This window comes from Dermacentor albipictus, chromosome 6 (genome assembly GCF_038994185.2).
Source record: "Dermacentor albipictus isolate Rhodes 1998 colony chromosome 6, USDA_Dalb.pri_finalv2, whole genome shotgun sequence".
NCBI lineage: Eukaryota > Metazoa > Arthropoda > Arachnida > Ixodida > Ixodidae > Dermacentor > Dermacentor albipictus.
Window position 1 is genome coordinate 82,811,702 of NC_091826.1, and position 25,693 is coordinate 82,837,394.

Sequence of the window (25,693 nt, forward strand, 5' to 3'; positions counted from 1 at the left end):
TGCTAGTAAGAGCTTTGGTTCTTCTGTCCAGATAAAATGGCAATGGTTTGGGTAGTGTTCTATCCGCGTGCAACCTTAATGCCATTGTTGTGTTGAGTTTAGACTCAATGGGAGGGGCTCATCGAGTTCTGTGCGGAGAGAGTAGTATTACTGTTGGTGGCACATTGTTCAGATGAAACCAATCTGAACAGCTGGCACTTGTTGCAGACAGAGTTGCAGGGCCACACGAGTGAGCATTTCCACTGCCTGTGCAGTAGCAAGTAGTTTTGATGGTTACAGGCATGAGCCTGGCACCTAGGGTTCTTGGCAACGACTAATCAGAGGCTGTAGACCGTGGTGGGGTGAAATTCCTTCTGCAGGCTTTATTGGCAACAAGTGTGAAACTTAAAGCATGGCAAGCACCACAGTCTAAGACTTGCTAGCTGAATGCGCGTACTTACACCTCCGTCATTGTCCTCCATCTGACGCGTGCCAATTTCCAACATCTGCCGCCCCGACAGTTTCACTCGCACAGTTCTAGCAGAGGAAGTTGTCCCAGTCTCATGACCTCAGTTTTCTTTGCTAATCGGGCTCTGCATCCTGTAACATGTCCGTTACTACGTGCTACTTAGAAATCTTTTCCATTTTCTAGAATGTTGCAGGCACCTTGTCATTGTGTACGATTACAATGCCATCACCCCTTAATTTATTACTGTTTGGTGTCTCCTTCCTGAAGAGTGCACTTCTGATAGCTAACAAGTAATCTTTGATTACTTGTTAGCTTAGTTGGCTTGTGTTGCAGGTCCCTGAAAAGGTGCAGCGTACCTGTGCGAGTCTCTTGGCATTCCCGGAACTTCATAATGAGGAAAGGCTGTGAGGCAGCTAAATGCCAAATAATGAGAAGGGATAAGTACTTTAATTTTGGCAAAGTCGGCAGAAACATACGCTAATCGTTCCGAGTTTACTACTGCTTCCACCTCTCCTAGTAACTTGCGAACTTCCTCAAAGTTAAAACAATATTTTCTTAACGTCCTTTTAAGGTGGCTCTTAACACCATGTATCAACTTTTCTCAAAAGCCTCCCCACAACGAAGCATGCTTGCCAATGAATATTCATGTTATATGGCTGGTCGTGTGAGAGTTCCGAGTTTCTGTGCCTTATAGAAGCTGGTACATGGACTTGTGTTCGCAACCTGTACGAAAAGGAATGAACAGTCATGTCACTGCATAACCCTATGCTCTCATGACAACGCATGATAATACAATATAGGCTTTCACGACAGTCTCCTTTCACAAACACAGCGCCAGCAAAGTCGGTGGTGGCGACTTGCACCATAATGGACCTGGACACTATCTCTAGAAAGAGGTGCTATTGGAGCTTAAGCACCCTTAACTTCGAACCATGTACACACACCACATTTACTAAGCATTTTCTTGCAACACTGGCGGGGGCTAATAACCAGAACCCTTCTTGCAGCTCGGTGAGAGTAACTCTAAAGCTACCTTGAAGAAGGCCTTGATAAACTCATACATTGCTTACTAGGGCTCGTGCAATGCTGATCTGGTGGTAGCAATGTGGAGTGTTCCACGTTTTCTGAAGTCGTTGCATTGTTGAGCCAAGTTTTCATGCAAACAATGCCTTCTGTGTACAAGATAGGATGTGTTCTGTGTACAAGGATGTATAGGATGTTCTTCTGTGTACAAGATAGGACGTGTTCTTAGGTGTTTTGCAATTGGACAGGGTGATGGATATCATTATGAAATAACTGACTACATAAAAGGAATAGGTCTGGATACCGACCAAAATGGTTTAAAATAGTTATTTACGTTTCGGCTCCTCCACGGGAGCCTTGTTCAGAATGAAACAAGCGGAAGAGCTGGCGCCCCTTTTTATGTGTGGCTCAAAACATTACTCGGGCATCTGGCATACATGGGCGGCAGATTGCCTTCGTTGCGATTAAGAGTGTGCACCGTGGTTTAGATGATTAGGGACTCAAGATAAAGACTCGAAGAATAATTTTTTTCCTTGGCAATCACGCAAGATTTCTCCCAGTTAATCGTACGTGATGTGGTCGCGCAGTGTTCGGCCAAGGCATGTGATGCAACGTGTCGTTTCTGGACGTCATTCCTGTGCTGCTTAAGTCTTGTTTTGAAGTTGCCAGTTTCACCGACGTAGACATACCGACAGTCCGCACTCGGAATGTCATACACTACGCCTGGGAATTGGTCCTTTTCAAAGGGTCTTTCACATGCATGAGCTCGTGTCTAAGTTTCCAGGAGGACATGTGTGCAGCCTGCACGTCATATGACTGCAGGATGCGTGCAATAACTGACTGCATGTTCTTCAGCCACACTGCTTCACCTTGTCATATTTTTTGAACACAAACAGGGCCTTCCCATCTAAGATCGGTGCTCCTTTGACATTTGTGAAGGAAGCTCTTCACCCAGGGTGTTGTCCTAAGAACCGTTTGCTGGCAGCTGTACTTGCGTTTAGTATAGGCTCTAATATTCAACACTCAGACAAGAAAACCATCTCCTCCAGGTTTCTTTGAAAGCAGTTTCCTACATCTGGTAAAGCATTCCATTTTTGAAGTGAAGCTTTCTTTTCCTCTGTCCCCGGGGTTCTGCATGCTGTTGTTGGCTGTCTTGCTCACTGTCACTAAAGGTGTCGCTAAACAATTATGCATTCGATGGTGGGCTTTGAACACAGGTCCCCAAGTGCAGCAGCCTGATGGTGCGCCGATTACACTACGAAAGAAAGGGGGAGGGGCCTGATATTAGTCATATCATAAAAGCCAACAAACACTGACACCAAGAACAACATAGGGGAAATTGCCTGTGCTTAATAAATGAAATAAAGAAACGATAAATTAATGGAAATTAAAGCGGATGAAAAAAGAACTTGCCACTTTCTTCTCGTTCATTACATAATGAGGGTCTCGAATCTGGCAACATTGGTGCCTTCACCCAAAAAGATCACGCTCTTGTGACGCCTGCAGCAAAAAAGGACGTTCCATGTCCGCCGCCAAGGTCTGTGAGTGGTGGCGCTGGCTAACACTCCCAGGGTTCTACTAGGACACATAAAGACCCAAGAAAGTGGATGGGGAAATGGCGCCGTGGTAGCTCAATTGGTAGAGCGCACGCGAAATGCAAAGGTTGTGGGTTCGGTTCCCACCTGCGCCAAGTTGTTTCTTCATCCACTTTAATTTCCATTAATTTATTGTTTCTTTATTTCATTTGTTAAGTAATTTCCCCTATGTTGTCCTTGGTGTCAGTGTTTGTTGGCTTCTTACAATATGACTTCTCGTTTTATAGTCATAGCAACAACAGCTCTTCATTATTTGAAAACTATTCAAAAAGTATCCGATTTGCATCTAGTAAGATTTGATTTGGTCTCAAATAATACTATCCACATACCCTTGCGAGTAAGTGTACCTCTGTTCTCCGTAGAGAAAAAAATAAATTTCTGCGTAAACCTCGGCATATACTATCAGCTCATAAGTACTTATAAAGCACACTGACCCCTTAATCAAATATTGTTACGTGTAGCTGGAGCCCAATACTGTGTACAACTTATTTACAGGGAAGGGAGGGTAACGGAAGGCCGAAATGGCGACGCTATATCAAGCGAGCCCACGTCGTCTTCTTCCTCAGTGCAGCCTCACTGTGGCGGCTGTTCCGTAGCATCACCCCCGGCGGTAGAAGCACCGTCCCGGTGCTTAATCTACACATCCGCGGTGAAAGGTGTCTGGTATCGCTTTAGTCTCGCCACGTGAACGATGTCACTTGCAGCCGACGATGACGCTGACAGGTCGGCGGGGATGACTTCATACGTGACATCGGTCACTTGTCGCACCTCACGGTATGGGCCAGTGTAGCGCGACAGCAGCTTTTCTGGAAGGCCCACACGTCGAATGGGTGGCCAGAGAAGCACCAGAGAACCCGGAGTAAAGTGCACGTCGCGATGGTGGCAATCATAGAGGCGTCTATGATGCTCCTGTGAGGCCTGACGGGTGCGGGCGAGCTGGCTCGCGTGGTCGGCGTGTGCGATCGCGTCGCGGGCGTATTCAGTGGTTGAACGTGTGGCCGAGGGCAACAAAGTGTCCAAGGGCAACGCGGGTTCTCGGCCATATAGGAGATAGAATGGTGAATAGCCGGCGGTGTCGTGACGCGATGAATTATACGCGAACGTCACATATAGTAAGTGAAGATCCCAGTCGTGGTGGTCGGTCGCAACGTACTTTGAAAGCATGTCGGTGATGGTCCGGTTGAGGCGCTCCGTGAGGCCGTTGGTCTGCGGGTGGTAGGACGTGCTGAACTTGTGCTTTGTCGAGCAGGAGCGGAGGATGTCCTCGACGACTGCCGACAGAAAGCTGCGGCCAGGGTCAGTGAGTAATTGGCGCGGAGCGCCATGCACTAAAATGATGTCATAGAGCAGAAAGTCAGCAACGTCAGTAGCACAACTTGTCGGAAGGGCTCTGGTGATTACGTACCGCGTCGCATAATCAGTAGCGACGGCGACCCATTTATTTCCGGAGCCCGAGAGAGGAAACGGTCCAAGAAGGTCTAGACCAACACGGAAAAATGGTTCCGGTGGGATGTCGATCGGCTGGAGACATCCAGCTGGAGGTGTGGAGGGCTTCTTCCGGCGCTGACAGGGCTCACAAGCGGCAACGTAGCGCCGCACGGAGCGGGCGAGACCCGGCCAAAAGAATCGACGGCGTACACGGTCGTATGTGCGCGAGACGTCCAAGTGTCCAGCCAAGGGTGCGTCGTGAAGTTGTTGGAGGACAGTCGAACGCATGTGTGATGGAATTACGAGAAGAAGGTCAAGGCCGTGTGGATCGAGATTGCGGCGGTATAATGTCCCCTCCTTAAGGAGAAACATCCGGGGAGAGGCGTCGCCAGGCGTTGACTCCAGATGGTCGATGGGGGCTCGTAATGAAGGATCGCGGCGTAGCTCGTTGCCGATTTCAAGCAACTGGGAGACAGAGAAAACGCAAGCGATGGCGTCCGCATCAGCCGGTTCGTCAACGGGGTAGCGGGACAAACAATCGGCATCTTGGTGCAAGCGTCCCGTCTTATATACCACGGAGAAGCTATATTCTTGCAGGCGTAATGTCCTGCGAGCGAGTCATCCCGTGGGATCCTTGAGTGAGGATAGCCAGCAGAGCGCGTGGTGATCAGGGATGACACACAGTATTCAGTGAATCGATTGATTGATTTACTTGATTTTTTGGATTTAGCCGTTCGGAATGTACCTCAAGTTGTGTGCCTATTCTTGGCCAATCGTGCCACTCTGGGACCAGAGGTACAGAATCCTTAACTGTAGGCTGATATCATTTGTGTTTCTATGTGCATACAGCTATAAGCACAATAATGTTTTATGTTGGTTCTTGTTCTTCCTTCTCCATTCTTTATTGGAGCGTGAAGTCTCATGTGATGATTGGTAGCAATGATGAAATGCAGGCAGAAAACGATGTCGACGAATGTTTATAGCTAAACGTTTACATGTAAATACATTACGGGCAAAGGACTTAAGCAATGGAGCATGCAATGTCACTCTTAGGCTGTCTCGATGACTGGCACACCCCAGACTACCGTACGGTTCCTTGCTGACTGATCAGCAAATCTTATTACAGCCCAGACTACTTTTAACGACCATTGTAGGGAGCCTCACTGATTTAGAGTAGTCGTGATTTGAGCATAGTCTGAGGGACAGGATATTGTCTGGATTAATGTAGGTCAAACAGACAGAGAGAAAAGGCAGTAGTGCCCTTGACGTGTTCCTTATATGTGATTGCCACTGAGAGTCAAAAGTTACTTTGGCAACAAACCATAGGGATGGGCCTACTCTGAAAAGTAAAGCCGTTGGAAAGCAAACCTATTTTCTTTCTTTCTACAATTACGTTTCCCATTTCCACATAGTTAGGCACGCACAATTTATTGCCAGGCCATTTCAAACCTTTGCAGTGTCCCTAGCCAGCAAGAGTTCGGGAGAAGGCTCCTCAACCCTGCGTACGCCAGTCTCGCTCGAGGTATGCTCGCGGTGACAATGGCCATCAGCGGAGCCTGAACTTGATGTTTATAAGACCAGGTTCTCCGAATGTGTTCTTCGTATCTGTACCAGACCTCTGCAGAGCGCACTGTGACTTGTCACTCGACCACTTTTCTGAGCACTCTATCATATGTCAAATAAAATTTGACATATGATACGTGACTCATAAGATGTGGGCAACTTGCGGCGCTGTGAAAGTATACGAAACAAGCACGTGGCCTTACAATTGCCATGTGCCAACGCCTGCCATCACATATGCCAATGGTGGCCGCTGCCAATGTTGCGTTACTGAAAAATGAACATTAGTGCTATGGTCAAATAAATTCATATTCCTCCTTAAGTGAGGGGTTATACATATTGGCTGCCCATCATAGCTTATGCAGAGATAACGGGCGTCACAGTAAGGAAAAATTGTGGACAACATTGCCATAGCAGACGCTGTAGAGAAAGCTACGGAAAAGCCTATGAAACGTCTTGCGACAACTATTTTTGAGTCCTTGGAACAAATGCTGTATAGTCAACTGGCACAGTTCATTAGTGGTGCCTCTACCCAGGGTCATGCATGCCAAGTTTCTGACGTTATCAATCTAGCTCAAAAGCAAACATCGTCACACGATCCGTTAGCTGACCATGCTTGTGCAGGACCTTCTACTCATGTAGAGCATACGGAACCAGAACCACTAACAGAAGATTATGAAGAGTTCCAGGATGCAGACATGGAACTTACGAGTGCGAAAAGCACCAGATATCCCCCCCAAATTTCTCCTAAGTCAAAGCTAAAGAAATATGTAAAAGAGAACCTCTGTAAGGAGGAGTTTTTGAAAGTATTTTGGATCAGGCAGTTTCCGCTGCCGTTCTATCTTCAACATAGGCTCTCTAAAGATCGTCATCCCCATGATCCTATTTTATGTCTTCTGCCGGACCGTAATGTACCGTAATGTAACTCCATTTGGCCTCTCCCTACGATCTTCAATTACCGCTGTCCTGCGCCAACTGATTTCAACTTGCGCCTATGAATTTCTTAATTTCATCACCCCACCTAGTCTTCTGCCGTCCTCGACTAAGCTTCCCTTGTCTTGGCACCCATTCTATAACCCTTGTGGTCCAACGGTTATCTAACCTACGCATTAAATGACCTGCCCAGCTCCATTTCTTCCCTTAATGTCAATTAGAATATCGGCTATCCCCATTTGCTCTCTGATCCACACCGCTCTCTTTCTGTCTCTTAACGTTGCACCTAACATTCTTCGTTTCTTCATTCTTCGCGCGGTCCTTAAAAGCTTCTTTGGCAGTCTCCAAGTTTCTCCTCATATGTCATCACCAGCAGGGCCGGATTAATAGTGCTGAGGGCTCGGTAAAAAAAAAAAAAAGCGAGGCTCTTTCACCCCATCCTGCCTTGCCTTCTCGTCATTCCTGAGACTTGACATGCCATATTTACCCGAAGAATCTCCGGAGTGTTTATTGACATCGCCTGGGCGTCCATTTTCTCGCAGAGCACGGGGAGAGATTGACGTCGGAATTGAACTATACCAGGAGACGAAAAGACATAGACAGCATTAAGATTTGTCGGACTAGTTGGCCGATACTTAAAGGAGGGAAAATATTTTTAATAACACTCTCGAATAAACTATCATATATAATTCAATTTATGCGCAGATCGTTAACTTTTAAATAGGTAATATACTATATTTTTGCAGGAAATATCCACTTTAATAAGAGAAGGAAACACATTCATATTGCACACGCCTTCTCTGACATTAAATTGCGGAATAAATTTACATTTTTACGAAGATTTTCTACTTCAACACAGTGTAGAAAATGGCTTATGCGCTTCGCAGAAATTCAACCTTGAAATAGGGCGTGTACACGTATTAACATGTTTTCGCTCTTAAGTCATCTCTTAAGAAAAGAAAGAAAGGTATGTACGTTTCTAGAAGCGTTTTTGTGTGTTTTGCCGGGACAGCTTGTTGATGAGATCTTCAACATTGTCCCTTCTAAGAACCTCCCGTCTCCACGCTCAGCATCGACAAATCGCTGAGGCCGCTGTCAGTCATCGTTATTCGAAGCCGGTTATGAGTCATTTCAGCTTGCTGAATGATCGTTCGCCAGTGCAATTTGTGACCACCAAGAACAAAAAAATTCTAACAGCAACATGAACATCTGGGAACGAACCTTCAAGCTTTTCACGAATTAGAAGTTTCAGCATGTTTGCCACAGAAGAACAGCCTTTGTTCGTCGCAAATGAAGCAAACTGTTCAAGCTCATCGGAAAATGTGCCAGCCAGATCAGGATCCTTTTTCACGAAGTCCATTGCCTGCAGGCGCCTCTGGGCTGGGGAAAAGCAGTTGCAATCTGTAGTAACATCAAACTGCGAGCACACTTTGGTGTAAGCGCTCAAGCGAGCTGTGAGAGCATGCAGGGAGATTGTCAATAATGACGAAGAAGGTTCCACAGCGCAACATATATAGCTGAAGGATCTTGTAGCTCTGGCGTGCTCGCGCCTTCAGTGATATCGTATTGTGTCGATTGTTTTCGCTTTCTCTGGGTGCTTGCCTTGTACGAAGCATTGTCCAACACTTCCTTCGCAAGCTTTTCGATTTCATCGAACCTCTCACTTAAGTCGGACACATAATCGTACAACGATTTCGTCAGGCTTACGGCATCATTCAAATAGTGTTGGGCTCTTATTGGGCCCTTTTTAAACGAGATATTCGTGTTCAGTGAATTCAAAACTGTAGAATGCCGCAGAGAACTTATTTTTTTCGAGAAGTGTTTCAGCTTCCCTTTAAAATAAGTCTCTTCTTCGCATGAAACAAGCGTTTCTAGGTTTCTGGCATGGTATTTCAACAGTCTACGTTGACTTAATAGTAACCTTTAGTGTCCCTTTAAACGGGCACTCCAGTTGAATTTTCGCCGTCTCCATCACCCGCTGTGGTTGCTCAGTGGCTATGGTGTTGGGCTGCTGAGCACGAGGTCCCGGGATAGAATCCCGGCCACGGCGGCCGCATTTCGATGGGGGCGAAATGCGAAAACACCCGTGTGTTTAGATTTAGGTGCACGTTAAAGAACCCCAGGTGGTCAAAATTTCCGGAGTCCTCCACTACGGCGTGCCTCATAATCAGAAAGTGGTTTTGGCCCGTAAAACCCCAAATATTAATTTTCGCCGTCTCCATCACCGTAATATTTGTAATAAACAACGAGTGCGATTTAAATGAAACGTCTGCGCGCCGTATGCTGCGCGCGTGAGCTTGCGAGCGTGAGCCAAGAAGGATGGTCGTCTTCCCGCGCGCCAAATGTTGGAGGTCACGTGATCGTTAGCGCGCTAGGTAAGGAGAGCGCGCGTCTCTAGCACGGCCGTGGCTGCACATGCCTGTCCTCGTGGTTGAGCGCATGCGCGGCCAGCGCGCTTTATGTTCGAAGCATAGAGTTTCATACAATAATTGTTGCAAGTAATGTGCGCCGTGTGTCATGGGTAAAGGCCGGCCGAGACGGCTGGTGGCTTCATGGACGCTGGGTTCCGAGCACCTAGTGTTGGAGCTCGCGTAATCAAAGTTTCAGAGATGCGGTGAAGTGAGCGGCAACATGACGCGTTCGCTTTGGGACAAGAAAGAGCGTCCCTCGCTGCCGGCGCTCCTCACTACGCCAGCGTTGCGACGGCACGCGGTCATCGAATGAGATCTGTTGATGTTTGATCTGTGCGCGCGTGACACCATGCTTGTTTAGCTAGAAAGCAGATATAAATGCGAAGCATTTCTTTCCCTTGTCGGAGCCAAGGTCAATCGCGAGGCCGTCCAAGGTCAGAGTTTGTCGCCGATGCGCGCGCCCCCCATGCCCCCGCTCGCCCTCCGCCATTGGTGCGGCCCCTCCTTGCTTCACGCGCGTGCTCACATCCTCCCACGCGCCGGCTCGCACACCGCTAGTGACTTGGCGCCTCTTCCTGCTCCACTGCGCGTTACCGCGAAGCCGAACGACCAAAAACTTATGCGATGGGCGAAGAGTGTAAATAGTTCCTTGTGCATATTCTTGGAAATAAAAGAACATGTACGCATCATGTGTCTCTTTCCATAGCTTTTAATTGAAATGCTTACCCGCCGTGGTTGCTCAGTGGCTATGGTGTTCGGCTGCTGACCACGAGGTCGCGGGGTCGACTCCCGGCCGTGACGGCCGCATTTCGATGGGGGCGGAATACGAAAACACCCGTTTACTTACACTTAGGTGCACGGTAAAGAACCACAGGTGGTCTAAATTTCCGGAGTCCACCACTACGGCGTGCCTTATAATCAGAAAGTGGTTTTGGCACGTAAAACCCCATAATTTAATTTTTTTATAACATATAATTTAAAAAGCATTTCAACATACACATTTTGCTCATTTTAGTGCGCTCAGACGTTGTCTTACCATGAGTGAACAAATACAGAGCGATGTTTTTTCGCGTAGCGTTCCGCATCCATGGTAAAGGTGGGACACAACGTCGGATGCAGCAGCGTGATCATGCACGATCACGAGCAGTCTGCACTCGAACCATTTGCCAACTAAAGTCACGTGCTAGGTAAGACGAACTTTGAAGAGAAGCACACGGCCACGCCTTTAATACACAAAGACATGGTAAAAAAAGGAACTCTGCCTATACCATCGTGTTCAACAAATAAGGCTGTAAGTAAATCTCTAAATCACACCTTACACTCTTTTTGGGTGTAAAGTATGGACCTATTTCGTCCCTTATTCACCTTTAGGGTGTAAATTATTTAAGTATATCCGGATTAAACGTTTTGGAACACTGTAATCACAAAGATTGCTTATTCTTGTTTCGCCTTCGTTTGGGCTCAAACCACTCGCACTTCAATCGTGCTGCACTGCGTAATGCCCCTGGCAATATCTTTTAGCACGCTTTTCGTTCGAAGTTTCATGACCGATATGAACGACCCTGACTAAGAGCACCGAGCGTGCTTTTCAGGCACAGCAGCGGCGCAGTTGTTATGCCGCTTCGGCTTGGCTGCCTGCTTGCAGTTAGAAGCCTTTTGAGGCTTGATTCGTGGATAAATTCCTTGTAGCGTCGAGTTCTAGCACAAAAATCAGAGATGTTTGTCTCCACAATATGCTATACGTAATATGCACGATGTTCACATATATAGCAGCCAGATATTCATTTGAGTGTTACGTCATCTATGACCAGTGCACCTGCAGGCGGAAAACACTGCCGCGGCTTGCACAGATCAAGCAGCTTCGCGAGTTGCATCGATAAGGCTCTTTATTTGGCTTTCTCAAGGCACTTTCCCCGCGTGATAGGGCTGCAATGAAGTCATTCGTCTGTGCACGCGAAAGGCGATGCGCTTGCGTGTGTGCGGCACTATGCAGCTGCCGATTCAACAACTTGTATGTTCTTGCGCTTCTCAAAGTGCGTACGTGTGTGCAGGCAGCGACTGACAGCTCCCTAGAACTGATAACCGACCCCCATTACCCCACACGCATGGGAAATTCGGTCTCGAGAGACACCACCCCAGATCTGGCCTTCGTCAAGAACGCGCCGGGAGCAGAGCGGCACAACTTACAAGAGAACCTGGGAAGTGACCACTACATCGTGGAAATCTCCCTACCGGTCAGCGCGGCCCCGCAGATGTCCTTCGAAATAGTCGACTGGGACGCCTTCCGAAAGAAAAGGAAGGACGACCACGAGAAATACGAGTCGTTTGCGGTCCTCGTGGCGCAGCTCAAGAAGGATGTAGCTGCGGTCACCAGGACCGTCGAAACGGACCTCAAGCTCGATCGCATGGACGCTCGATTGGCGCACCTGCTCGAAGCCAAGAATTCCCTCACGGCCAGATGGAAGACGCAGAAGCTGAATCGCCATCTCCGGAGGAGGATTGCGGCCCTCAACCGCGAGATCGAATCGCACTGCAAGGAGCTCGGCCAGCAGCAATGGAACGAAGTATGCGCGTCCGTCGACGGCCAGATGCGTGCGGGAGGCAAGTGAAACCTCCTCAAGCAGTTATTGGACGACACCCAGTCTAAGAGAAACCACACTCTGCCTATCGATAGGCTGGTCCACAAGCCTAATAGCGAAGGCGCATCTATGAACGAAGTGATGGACGACGTCGCGCGTCGCTACCTCCCCATCGGGCAGTCCGGGCCAGAAGATTACCCGGCCTATGGCGGCAAGGCAGACGAGGAGCTCGACGCCCCCTTCTCCGTCTCGGAAGTCAGAGCGGCCCTTCAAGGCCTCAATGGAAGATCGGAGCCCGGGCCGGATGGAATCTCGAACAGACTCCTTCGAAATTTAGACGAAGGCTCGATCGAACTGCTCACCAAAGAAATAAACAATGTCTGGGAGGCCGGCATCGTACCGGATGCCTGGAAGGAAGCCTCGGTGATCCTCATTCCGAAGCCGGGCAAGACACCAGCCATAGACAGCCTGCGACCCATTTCGCTCACGTCTTGCGTGGGCAAGGTGGCGGAGCATGTCATCCACAACAGAATATCGAGGCATGCCGAGGAACGACACCTACTCCCGCCGAATATGGTCGGCTTCAGACCCTCGCTGTCCACTCAAGAGGTCATGCTGCTGATCAAGAGGCAGATAGTCGACGTGGTCACGAGAGACGTCCGAGGCATCTTGGCGCTGTACATCGCCAAGGCCTTCGACACGGTCAAGCACAAGCACGTCCTCGACTCTGTGACGAGACTGAACCTCGGCGAACGCTTTCACGCGTTCGTGAGCTCTTTCCTAAGGGATCGCAAGGCCACGATCAAATTGGGCCAGGTAAAGTCGGACGGATACGCGATGGGAGCCTGCGGTACGCCGCAGGGTGCGGTGTTATCTCGACTGCTTTTCAACATCTCCATGAGCGACCTGTCAGTCCGACTCGACCGAATCGGGGCCGTCAATCTCAATCACGCTATCTACGCGGACGACATCACCATCTGGTGCGGTGGTGGGTCGGACGCAGCGGTGGAGCGGGCCCTGCAAGATGCCTTGCAAGTCACGGAAGAATTCCTCGAGGGCACGGGACTGGTCCTCTCGCCGACTAAGTCGGAACTCTTGCTGTATCGACCCGACAGAAAAGGCCGCAAGTTCGACACGACGCTGGACCAAGTACCGATCGAACTCAGAACGAAGACGGGTCAGTGCATCCAGAGGGTGGATTCTCTCAGAGTGCTCGGACTGGTCCTCAATGCAAAGGGCAACAACGCGCAAACGATCGCGCGCCTGAGTGCGAAGACGGAGAACATGCTCAGACTTGTTTCGTGAGTGACGAGCAGGAGGGGGGGCATCAGCGAAGCCAACCTCATAAGGATCTACCACGCCTTCCTTATGAGCCATATCAACTACGTGGCTTCTGCGCTAAACTGGTCACGTTCGGAGGAGAACAAGATTGACGCATTCATGAGGAAGAGTATCAAACGAGTCCTCGGCATCCCCATGACGACCAGTACGGAGAAGTTGATGCAACTCGGGGTCCACAACACGCTGAGCGAAGTCGTCGAAGCGCAGAAAACGGCACAGATCGTTCGCCTCTCTACCACCAAGGCCGGCCGCCGAATACTCGAGATGGCGGGTCTGGCAGCCATGGCCGAGGAGTCGTGCGCCGTCCCGCTTTGCCAGGGTGAAAGGGAAACCTTTCGAGTCTCTCCCTTCCCGAGGAATGTTCATCCACAACACATCGAGGCCCGGCGCGCAGCCAGAGCCCGAGCACTCATCAAGACTGCCCTGCAAACCCCAGAGCTCGCGTCCTTTGTCGACGCGGCGCGGTATCCCGGATCAAACTCGTACGTGGCCACGGTGGTTAACCCCCAGGGCAAGATCCGGAATGCGGCGTCTATACAACGTTCGACGGCGTCCGCTTAGAGCAAGTCGCAGTGGCGCTGGCTCTGTGCGAACCCGGGCGCACGCTTATCTTCACGGACTCCAGGTCGGCGGCGATGGCCTTTCTCGCCGGCTCTGCCTCGGCCGAGGCTGCGGCGGTGCTGAGGACCCGCAAGACAGGCACGGCCCGTCATGTCATCACTTGGTTCCCGGCTCACATGGGCCGGAACGTCTCCCCCGGCTCGATCAACCCTAATGAGCTGGCCCACGACCAGGCGCGAGGTCTCATCAACCGCGCCAGTCCGAGGGGCCCGGCTTCGCAGGGGATCGACCGAACCACGGACCCGCTGCTTACTTTCCACGAGATCACTACTCATTACCAGCTGGGACGCAGACAGTATCCGGCTCCTCACCCGAAGCTGGGCAGACCCCAGGCCTCGGTGCTGAGAATGCTGCAGACGGGCTCCTTTCCGTCTCGCTCGAGGCTGAGCCACTACACTCCAGGTGTGGATCCCCGCTGCCCAGACTGCGGCGAGGAACGGTCGACCTTGAACGACATGCTGTGGCAATGTTCTGCGTTGCGCCACTCGCCTTTAAACCGGCAAGAAGACTGGGATGAAGCCGTCAAGAGCAACGACCTTCAAGTGCAGCTTCGGGCTGTCCAAAGGGCCTGCGACAGGGCTGAAGATCACGGCCTTCCGCCCCCGGCGCACGTGCGGCCCGCGACTACGACAACGTAGTCCCTTAGGACCAATTAAAGTTTCTTGTCTGTCTGTCTGTCTATCCTAGTGCCACGATAACCAAACGCAAGCCGCGTGACATATTCGCCTGAATAACGCGAGCGTCATCCAGAAACGTGCGCGATCAACGCGTAAGCATCTTGGCTATTCTCGTCGTTTCGTCATGACGCTGGCGTCTCTTTATGCAGTGAAACTGGTTCTACGCTTTTATGACAAACGCGTGCCGCTGGCTCTCAAGCGCGAACGTCACAGTGGAACCTGTACTTCATTTGAAAACAAAGCGTATGCAAGGACCGAAGTTACACATAGAAATGGCTTCCATAAATTGCGCAGTCCCAAGTCAGTATGAGCCAACAAGCCCGTGCACCACTTTATTTTGCCGACACGGCGAAGGTGAGAAAGCCCAACTCACAATAGTCAGAATCATTTGCACTTGGTAGGGAACAGCTTGTCCTCGGAAAATATACTTGCAGCGCGTAACAAAAGCACTCATGGACTACACACTCTCAGTAGTACAACAATAACGTGTGTTACGTTTTTAGCATAATATATGACAGCGCACAGCCTACGCACTCCATAGCCCCGTACACCTGTAGATGATAACGCAATCAGGGAAAGGTTCTGAACGATCACCGAGTATAGCACCCGTGCATCAGCTTACCCATGCCTGAGCTCCGTGCTCCATGCTCCGAAAATAGACAGCAAAGCACTGGGATAATCCGGATAATCGCCACAGACGACTCCAAAGATTGGACCTTACCATGAATTTTAGGCTACCACCGAAAATTCAACGAAGCTGTGCCAGTCTTCTGCACAGACTAAGGCTGGGGGTGGCGTTTACGCGCGGATATGTGCACCTCGTGCGACGCACCGAGTCTCCACACTGTGAGGTGTGCAATGTGACTGAGACTATAGGTCATGTGCTTTGTGACTGCCCTAAGTACGTGGACGAGCGTGAAAGGTTGAACAACGACCTTAAGCGTCTTGACAGCGCCCCGTTGTTGGAGGATGTTATTTTAGGCCCTTGGCCAGATGCTCAATCGAGTTTCAAGGCCATCCAGGCATTACTGAACATTTAAAAAATTGCTGGCCTGGATTGCAGACTGAGCATGCCGAATTGCTTGCCATATCTTCTACATCTTCCTTCTATCGTCATCGTCACCCATCATGCACCTCTTTCTTCCCTCTTTCTTTCCCTCTTCCCCTTCCCCCAATGCCGAGTAGCTGGCTAGAGGAATATACCTCAGGCCGACCTTTCAGCATTTCGTATCATTAAACTTCTCTCTCTCTCTCTCCGTGCTCCGCCAACAAAGAAAAAAAGCTCCGTTCGTACACGTTTGCACCTCCAGTACTCTTAAAATCTATGCCTAACATAAAACAAGAACTGAGTTCTTCAATGACACGGTTAGCCACGAAACTTAGCCAAAATATGCGCAATCCCATGCGAATGCCTCGCTGCGGCAACTCGACGGCCAACTGTCATGGTGACAAGCGCACCGAGACGCGGAAAAGATGAAAACATAGAAAAAAGGGCGCGAAACATACCACGTGACGGCGCTCAACCAATTGGAAGACGCACACCTCTCCTGCCTCCTCGCATGCTCCTCGCAGCAGCGGAGGCGGCAAGACAAAAGTATGTCGCTACCTCCCAGGTGTCCCTACTATCTATTTTGTGCGTTCCCCCGGGAGAGTACGGACATTCCCATATTATGTGGTCGAGGGTCCCTCTCGCCCCACAAAGATTACATTTATCGCTCCTGGCCTCGGGGAAAATGTGGTTCGCCATAACCGGGTGCGGATATGTATAAGTTTGTAGTCGACCTTGCTGCGCAGCTCGGACTCTGAGCTCCAGCTCCGGCTCGTCCAACTGGCCGAAAAGGCTGCTGGGACCCAAGACCTCCCATCCTGCATCTGAGGCGGCGGCACTCGCCCCCTGACCTGCGTGTCGGGGGGTGGGTAGATCGCCTTTTCTGTTGGCCATTAAAGTTTATTCTATCTATCTATGTCGCTACCTTTGGTTTTATTCGGGGGGCTTACCGGATGGATGGATGGATGTTATGAGCGTCCCCTTTGGAACGGGGCGGTGGGTTGCGCCACCAATCTCTTGCTATTATACTGCCTAATGTCCTACCTAGGTTAAAGAAGAAGAAAAAAACAACGATGAATTCCCATAACCAAATTTTATTACCCCCTAATGTGAACTTTGTTTTTGTCTCCGTTTTTTTGTCGTTTCCCTATTTTTCTTCTACCAATCGTCCAATCGCCTCTTACCGCTTCCACCTTCGGCGTGTCCTCTGGCGGTGAGCTCCGGAACCTGCCCCTAGCTTGGGAAACTAACTTCCGTATTCAGTAATGCAACTTAAGTTGAAGCCCATGCTTGACTTGATCTGAGTGATGCCTATCGGGAACGCGCCGAAGGAAACACAGTGAGCGTCTTTGGGCCCGTTAACGCCAGGCGTCATCTAAATCAAGTCAAGCATGGGCTTCGACTTAACTTGCATTTCGCATACGGGGGTTAGGCTCGACTTAGAACACCTCCCCTGTTAAGACACCGTTATGAAACCCTGTGAAAGTCGATGCACAGCAAAGCTGTTGGCGAAGTTACACATCACCACCACAAGCGACGTACGTATAGAAGGGAAAGCCGTTAGCCCAGCATACTATTTCTTGTAGGCCCTCCGTCTAGCGCAAGTGCATTATTGAAGTAATTAAATTCCATAAAGTAAAATACGCCAGAAATCTTGCAAAATACGAGTTACGCACAACCTACAGACAGATAGCATAGGATTGCAATACGAATTTACGAAAAACATAATTTTGTTACGGGGAAACTCAAACGCAAATCCTTCCAGCTTCCGTTTGTTTTGTGTGAGCAAAACCGCGCACGCGGGCACGAAAAAATCCCGACCAGCGAAGGGGCTAACCGCTTCGCTGTAAAAGCTTCTAGCCACAGTTTGCATGTACTCTTTAGTTAAATTTTCGGTTTAACGTCCCAAACGGCACAGTATATAGATTATGAGGGAGGACGTAGTGGATGAGTCCGCATTAAATTTGACTGCATGCATGAGCTTTCCTAACCCTGCGCACCTAGCACGGTATACGAGTGCACCAGTCTTTCTGCATTCCGCCCGCATCGGTATGCAGCGTCGAACGCGCGCGACCTGGATCTCTGCAGCGAAATGCCATTGGCACTGGTGTACCGCTGAGGGCGCACAATTTTTGCTCGTGGTTACATCGAGGAATGACTAATCGAAAACAGGTAAGTAGCGGTTGCCTTCCTATATCGCTGCTAACATCACGAACAGAAATTAAATAGCACACAAATACACAAGTTGTGCATCGTATGTACTGTCATTATTCTCACCAACAAATTATAAATGGAACGTGAATATACAACAAGTACAATTAGCACACAATATGAGAGAAGCGTGTTGACCACCTGCTGAAATAATTGCACTAACACCGAACGTGAGCGCTCCGAGCATGAAGTGACAGCGCCAGTGCTATTTTTCCATTCTTCAGGCGAGAAACAAGCGTTGCGATTCTGTCCAAAGTTACCGCGCATAAATGGCACGCACATTTACTACAGCAAACATTCTGTTACGCAGAAGCACGAAGTAAAACACTGCGAGCGAAGGCATAGTGATAAAAAGACGCGCCCGGCAACACGGAGTCTAGACACGCATACGGCACTTGCGCGACGGGTTCATCAACGCGTCAGCCTCGCAGTTGAACGCGCGCGCGAAGTCAACGCTGTGCCGTAGGGGTACATTGCAGAGCCGCTCGGCGTTGGCGTCACCGCAAAGCAGGTGACATCCGAAAGCAAAGAACACCTGAATTCCTTTCAGATGTCCGACGTCCCGGAGGGAACCGGCGCCCGAATCCACCAGGGAAAAGTCTCGCGCGTATCCGCCCAGCAACGCCGAAGACGCCAGCACGGCCGCTACGCCGGCTTGCAGTCCAATGTCCGGACCCTCTTTGAGCTCCGGGTTCACCGCACGCAGGCACCGGTGGTTATCGTCGTACACACGTGCCCGCCGAGACGGCCTTCGATCGATGTAGTCGAGAAATGTTGCCGCCGCTAGTCGCGTACCTAAGCCGGCGAAAAGGATGCCGCGGTGAATCCCGGGAGAGTACCAGGGGAAGGCAAGGTGGTACGGGGTGAGGCGCCATTTGTAGATCGTCGCGTCGCACTGGCTGGCGCAGTCAGAGTCCTTGCCCGAGTCGGTGTAAGCGAAGCCGAGTTGCCTTTTGTGGCCAGTCAGAGCCATCCAATTGCGCAAGGCACTGTCGGTAAGGTTGGGATACGTTTTGTAGCGAGGCAGAAAAAACCTTGGCTCTGACGTGCGTAGGAACTCGGACACAACGTGTAGGTGGTTGTCTCGCGGGAGCGGCTGCCGCTCGCCAAGAAGCGTGCTGTTCGGACCCACTATGCGCGGGAACTGTTCCCACACGAACTCCTGGAGATCCCCGAACGTTTTCAGCTCAGCGCGTGCCTTCTCGAACAAAAAGTTATTCAGGGCGTCACCGTAAAACACGTAGGAAGTTAGGAAACAGTACTGTTCCTGGCGGAAAGAAGCGTCGCTTGCCGAACCAAAGAACGCGTCGCGGATTTCGGAGCTTGTGTGTGACACTGCGGCTATGACGCTGAGGAATCCGAAGGCGTCCTTCATTTTTACTTCGCCGTAGTCCAAAACGTATTGGAATACGGCGGAGAAAGATCGTACGTCGTAAATAACGGTGGCGTTCAGCTCCGCGAAGTCGAAACCGAAGAACTTCCTGAACGTAGACGTCCACATCTCCGGACTCACCGAAGGCGCGTAGGTTCGTAAACTCGCGATGTCGTGAACCGAGCTTCCATCAACCGAGGCCTGCAGGTAAATGGCCACGACTGTTGCCAGGGTTTGAAGACCGCGGACTATCTCGTCAATCCGCGTCTCGTTCGCGACGCCGTCCGCGAATTCCTGGTACATGACGCGAACGCAGCCCGTTAGGATTTTTTTCTTCAACATCTCCATGAAACGGTTCGCGATCTTTTGAAACGTAGCGTCAAGCCGAAAGAATATGGCGCGGAATTTGGTCTTCGTGTAGCCGGAGTCGACGTCGAAAAACACGGGCAAGCCAACGCGCCTGGCCATGAAGAAGAGAGAGTTGAGAAAGTCCGAACGCTCACTCCGCTCGGGCCACGTCAGTCCAGCTTCGGCGAGAACGACCTTGACGTCCGTTTCTGTACCCATGTCCGCCTTACGACCGCCCTTGAGGCAAGTCTCCAGGAAGTGAACCGCTTGTCCAACGGGCTCATTGCGCATGCGGCTGGACACTTGTCCCACACGAAGCCGCTCCATCACGTCCTTCGCGTACTGGTGCCACGCTCTCGTGGCCGTAGACGTGTCGTGGTTACGCCGCCATCCTCCGCACGCGTAGTCGTAGAAGTTGTGGCACGGGTTGGCGCCAGTGTCGATGGACTCGCGAAGGAGGGAGGCGTAGGCGCTTTCGCAGGCTCCTGCGTCGAGGCAGTTAGCGAAGGCACTGGGATGGCCCTCGGAGACTTCGCTGCGGTTACTGCCTGGTGATGCGACAGTTTTGGAAGACCGGGCGGCCCACGCTCTGGATGCTAATCGCCAGGCCAGAACGACCAGCACACCAACAGCCACGGCTGCACCCAGGCCCAGGATGATAGATGTGAGTCGCTGGCGGCTCTGCGTGAGCAGCTCCGTCGTCTCTTGCGCTTGCGAGCACGACGAGCTTCTTCTCTGCGTTTTCCAAGAAGAATATCACAGGCCGGCAACGATAAAGTAATCTGCGTACACGTTTGCTGTCAAGATTTACTAAAGTAATGCAGCAGCTAATGTTGAAGCAAGAATGGAACTTTCATTGTTAACGTTGCCGCCAGGACATCTGCAGCCACGTCCTTTGGAAATGAAAGCGACCTGTTCGAGTTTGGGCTAGGAACCTCCAGTGAGTTTTCTGGATTGCAAACGCAGTGCGTTAGTTGCTAATTAGTCAATTTTGCATTTCAATTTCTTGTGCAAGTAGTGTCCGCGGCTTCGTGTAGACCGGCTCATAAACTACAATTAAGCTGTCTGCCACAGGCAAGCAATAAAAAATTTTGAAAGTGTTCGTTGAAGCACCCTGTATATATACACACGCGTCGCACAAGAGCTGCAGCGACCTCAAACAAGGAACAGAATGACTCTCCTGGCAGCTGCGACCCCTCGTATGTTCTTTGTTGACATGCCATCCCTCTTCCCTAAATTCCAGTGGCTACGTCTTTCGTCCTTCCTCCCTTGTGCACACGACTGAATGTGCACCTGTTGACGTGTGGGTTACTCACAAACTGCCTACCTGGTTTGCTTTCCTTTTTTTCCCCATAATTCCACTGTTTGCACGCGCAACCTTGTAGTCCCGTTATAGCACAACTGTACGTGCGCGCAAGTTCGAATTCACAGTTTTTTTTCATTTTGGTTGAAATACGTACATGGCATAGCCCCCCGCCCCCCCCCCCGCCCCCCTCCCACAGATATGCACTTATCCACTGCCAAGACACACTATGGCTGTAAGGAGCTTGCAACTGTGACGAACCAACAGTACATGTCAAATCTGAAAAAAAAAGAAAAAAAAGTTTCTCCTTTCCTCTCTGTTTTTTTGTTTTTCTTCTATTTTCAACCGCTTGTCATCTTTTACAATCATCTCGTCGCGCTAATTGCGAACCCGCTCCGAGCAGACTGGTGAAGCCTTCATCAGCTATATATATGTTTTCAGGGGCACTACAGAAATTGAATTGAGATCCCACTCAATAACGACTCACGCATTCGCCACGCGTTACAGCTCCTTACAAATTGCAGAAAATTTCGAACTTCTCTTTATGTGGAATTCGGATTCTGGCAAACAGCGATTAACGACTAAACCAAGGAAAACTGTTAGTGCCATCCAAAACGTGCTGTTGGACGTCAAGGTGATGACTCTTACCTTCTATAAGTGCATGAAGGAAGAAATAATTGCTGAGCTAGTTGGTGTTGCATTGCTGATGAGTAAAAGTAGCACAACAAAAGGACAACGCCCACAGGTTCTCCCTTTCTGTCTGCGTTTTTTTTTGGCGCCAGTTTTCCTCATCAGAACATAAAAGACAATGTTCACCGTGCCTGGAAATAGATTATGGGCCCCTGCTATTATTACGGCACACTTCTTCCACGTTCGCTTAGTATATACCGAATATTTAACACCTTGACAATGGCGGCTTTTCCTTGATAGGCAGGCCTAACTGCAGCTCAACGTGAAAACATACTGCTTCACGTGGAAGGTCATCAACTTGGATACCTAGTCACCGCCCCCCCCCCCTCTCCCCGCATCGCCCTTCCCCCCTGCCAAAGAAAAGCGATTCCATTTAACCAAAGAAAAACCCGCTGCGGTGGCTAAAATATATCGTTTTGCGCTGCTAAGAACGAGGTCGCGCCATCAAATCCCGTCTGCGGCGGCCCCATTTCCATGAGGGTGAAATGCGATAACGCCCACGTTACGTGTATTGCGGGCACGTTAGAGATTCACTAGCGGTCAAAATTAATCCGGAGTCCCCCACTAAGGCGTGCATCATAATAAAACCGTGATTTTCGCAAGTAAGACACCAGAATTCAATGAAATTCATGATCCAAAGTAAAAGAAAAAAAGATTAGCTGTCTTCAACTACCCCTTGCCTGCCGGGTCAAGCAAATCTGAGCCGCAGATTCCACGGTGTCGCCTCCTACGTCCGACCATTCATGCACTATTAACTTTGCGGAGCTTGTGCCCACATAAAATGTGCGTTCCCGCGCACTTAACCGCGGGGATGAGACACGAATTGAGATGAGCGCCAACTGGTAGTCGCAGATCTCTCATTCAATTGGCCGTGCCGTACTTGTGTCCTCCCGTTCGCAGCCCCGATAACTGGTCTCGTAATGTTTGAGCGGCTGGCTCAATTGAAGACTCTGCTTTCCATATACTTCTTGCAACTGCCCGATTCCCTTTGTTTGCTTAGAGGATGGCGAAACAGCTCCTCAAGCTCTCAAGCACGCATTCACGTCTGATCCGGCACTGCGCTGTTCCGATCCGACAGTACCTGCTACCTTTAACACTGAGATTAAAGTTCATCGACAAAGCCGTTCTTAGTTGCGTTCTCTAACCATTGTAGAAACGTTACGCTATCAGTTGATACGCTATCAGTTTGCACTACTGATTCAATGTTCGACTGCGGCACCCACAGCAGACGAAAGGCCGAGGCAAAGTTAAAAAAACAAGCGCTGAACTCGCAATTCGGTTCATATTTTGGAATAGAGGGCATACCAGCGGACTAATATGAGCATGCCCAGAACGATGCTTAAACGTTGAGTCAAAGTTAAACACGGCAACAAATAGCGAATGTATAGATGGGTCGCCTGGCCTTTAGGAAAGCGACTTTTTTCTACAGATTGCTGACTAACGCACATAGAGGATCATAATTTTTACGTTCTATGGAATTGTTAAAGATAGCCTGTTGCAGATGGCACATTTCTAGTCCTTGAGCCCGGTTATTCAGAGAGGCGGACATTATTTATGCGAGAAATCTAAACACATATTCGACTAATCTACAAATCTACAAGAATCTACGAATTATCTTTGGAATTATTGACTTTGTAATATTGCAATTTACGAATTGTAGGTGGTGAGTTTGCGAGGTGTGTATATCCACCTGGAATGAATTTCCAGAATTACGCCAGTTTGGGGATATGCAGCATCAAACTTGTCGTGAAAAGGCACTTCTGTTACACATTTTTAACAGAGCGCTTTTATGCATTTAAACACAAAAGTAACCGGAACGCCCATGTATTTCGTTCCGCACCTTGGGAAATATCTCTAACCTGGTGACATCCTGGAGATTAATTTCAAGTGGGTGCGTCCTGCAAGCTCACCGTCTACAATTCTTAAGTTGCAATATGTGCCGCAAAGTAAGTAATTACGAAGTTAATTAGTGACGTTGTGTTAAATAGTTGAATGAGAGTTTCTATTTCTCGTGCTTGGAATGTCCGCCTCCTCGAATAACCAAGCTCAGCGACAAGAATTACGCTATCTACCACCAATCTATTTTTAAATATTCCGTAAAACTGTGTATGTGATGCTTTGATTCGAATGGGCGGTCTGACATGAAACTATTAAACACTACCAGCTCACCGAACCTTCAATTCTGCTACGGTAATGTCTTGCTAGCGTTTCGGCGGTGTAAAACTTCCGCATGAAGATGCAGTGGCGTTGCTGCAGGCTCGTTACCGACTATGGAATGTTTTTGGTGGCTTTCGTCGATGAAAATCTAACCGAGGTGCCCTGGATTCCGGGTATTTGGCTTGCACGAATGGCACTTCAATATAACGCGCATGCGTGGAAAACAGCAGCGGGTCCTCTACATGCATCCCGTCACTGCTCTGCACTCAAATCCAATCGTCTCGCAATCCTTCAGTGCACGGAGAAGGAAATTAGTGCGGGATCAACATTTGAATGCGATCTTCGTCATCCGTATACACATAGCCATCACTTACAAGCAATGTGTGCGCGTTGTTAGGAATCTTCAAGAGTAATAAACGAGGTTCTTTACACTGCGCGTTTTCTGAGCCGCTGTGACGATAATCGTGCATGCATAAATTGCTCATACGTTTCATAGAATATGTAGCGAGGAAAGCGCATGGCATTATTAGAGTGTCGTGTGGTAGCTTGTCGAAGAAGCGCTATCGTTGTTGCACTATGTTTCTACATCCATGACCTTCTTTGATAAACTATAGCTACAAGGCCCCGTGAAAGATATAGCGCTTTTAAAGACGCTTGCTCACGCCGTTAAAGAAAAAAAAACATTTACCGTTCTTTTTCTTCTAGTGTAGTTTTCCGACGCAAAGTCAATGGTAGGTCGCGTTGTTTGGCCATGAGTAGACGTCGCTGGCGTTGCCAGCGTCGACGGTCTGTCAAGTCGTAGCAGCTCGTGCGGCGAAGTGGCAGGTGGAGACGTGTTCGGCGAATTCTCGGAAGTTCTTCTCGACTTCGACAGTACCTTGGTCGACGGCGGGCTGCCCGACACCGGCGACGCAGCCGGCTTCGCCAAGCTTTTCCTCTCTGGCGATTTCGCGCGCTTCTTCGTCTCTTCTCGTTTTGGCGTCGCCTCGGCAGCATCCTTCGACGACTTCGAGAGTGCCTGAGGTGTTTTCGCGGAATCCGGCAACAAGCTGCCATGAATGGCCGGCGAACCTCGGTACGCGGGTGAGCCTCGGTGGCTGCCCCTTGGCGACTTTCGGTGTCCTTCGCGGCTCCCTTTGTGGACCTCTTGTTCCGGTGATCGCATGTGAATGCGGTGTCTCGAGCGTTCGGAACGATGACGACTGGCCAACGCGTCCCTGCGAACAGCGAAGTTTTCCTGCAGGGGACTGCGCTGTCGTGAAACGTACTGCGAGCTCGAGGTCACAACTTCTTCGTCGCTGCGTCCCTAAAAACAAGATATGACACATGCCCACTGCATAGGACTGCCCCTGAAGCGGGTGGTAGACACATAATAAATCGAAGGTTATCGCAGGAATTGCCAGATGCGTTCCAGAATGCGAAAGAAAGTGAGAAATGTAACAGTGGTACGACTTCAACCTGCGAAACCAGGAGTGGTAAGGTTTAGACCCGGGCGAAGTGAATGAAGTTCATTACGACCGCAGCACAAACGGGACGGAGACACAGACCATAACAGGGCACAGGACACGTTCTCTGTCCTTTTATGCGTTGCATATTGCAATCACTCAGTTCAGCCCTTGGGCGCGGCCGGGCAGCCACCATTTAACCACGTGACGTGACGTCACGACAGCCGGAGGAAAAGCTGGGCCCCAACTCGCGTTTCCTTGTGTCATCTGTCCTGCGTTCATTTTCTCTGTCTCACCGTCCCGCTGGCGCTGTCACGGTAAAGTAGGCGCGAATTTATTTTGTGGGAAACAAAAAGCGCGAGAAAACGAATACTGAGCAACAAAAGCGAGGACAATGTCGTTGTCTTCGTTTCCTTATTGTATTTGTTATTGTATTTGTATTTGTTACACTTATGGCCGCTTACGTGTTGGAATGCGGAAACATTGTAATCGCTTGGGGTGAA

The 25,693-nt window shown here is 49.8% G+C and overlaps 1 protein-coding gene across 2 annotated transcripts in view; it reads right to left on the reverse strand.

Moving 5' to 3' along the window:
• Nucleotides 1-25,339, reverse strand: part of LOC139061253 (uncharacterized) — a 64,021-nt gene extending 38,682 nt beyond the window's left edge. Inside the window, exons 1-2 of one of the 2 annotated variants that reach the window (XM_070540962.1) lie at nt 24,434-25,339; nt 16,716-20,330 (exon numbers count right to left, since the gene is read on the reverse strand). In XM_070540962.1, the coding sequence (XP_070397063.1) occupies nt 18,252-20,330; nt 24,434-24,910 (2,556 nt within the window). In that variant the 5' untranslated portion in view covers nt 24,911-25,339 and the 3' untranslated portion in view covers nt 16,716-18,251. Of the gene's footprint in view, nt 1-16,715; nt 20,331-24,433 lie in introns of those variants that run through there. The other variant, XR_011515277.1, reaches the window with a different exon arrangement.
• Nucleotides 25,340-25,693: the final 354 nt, after the last annotated feature.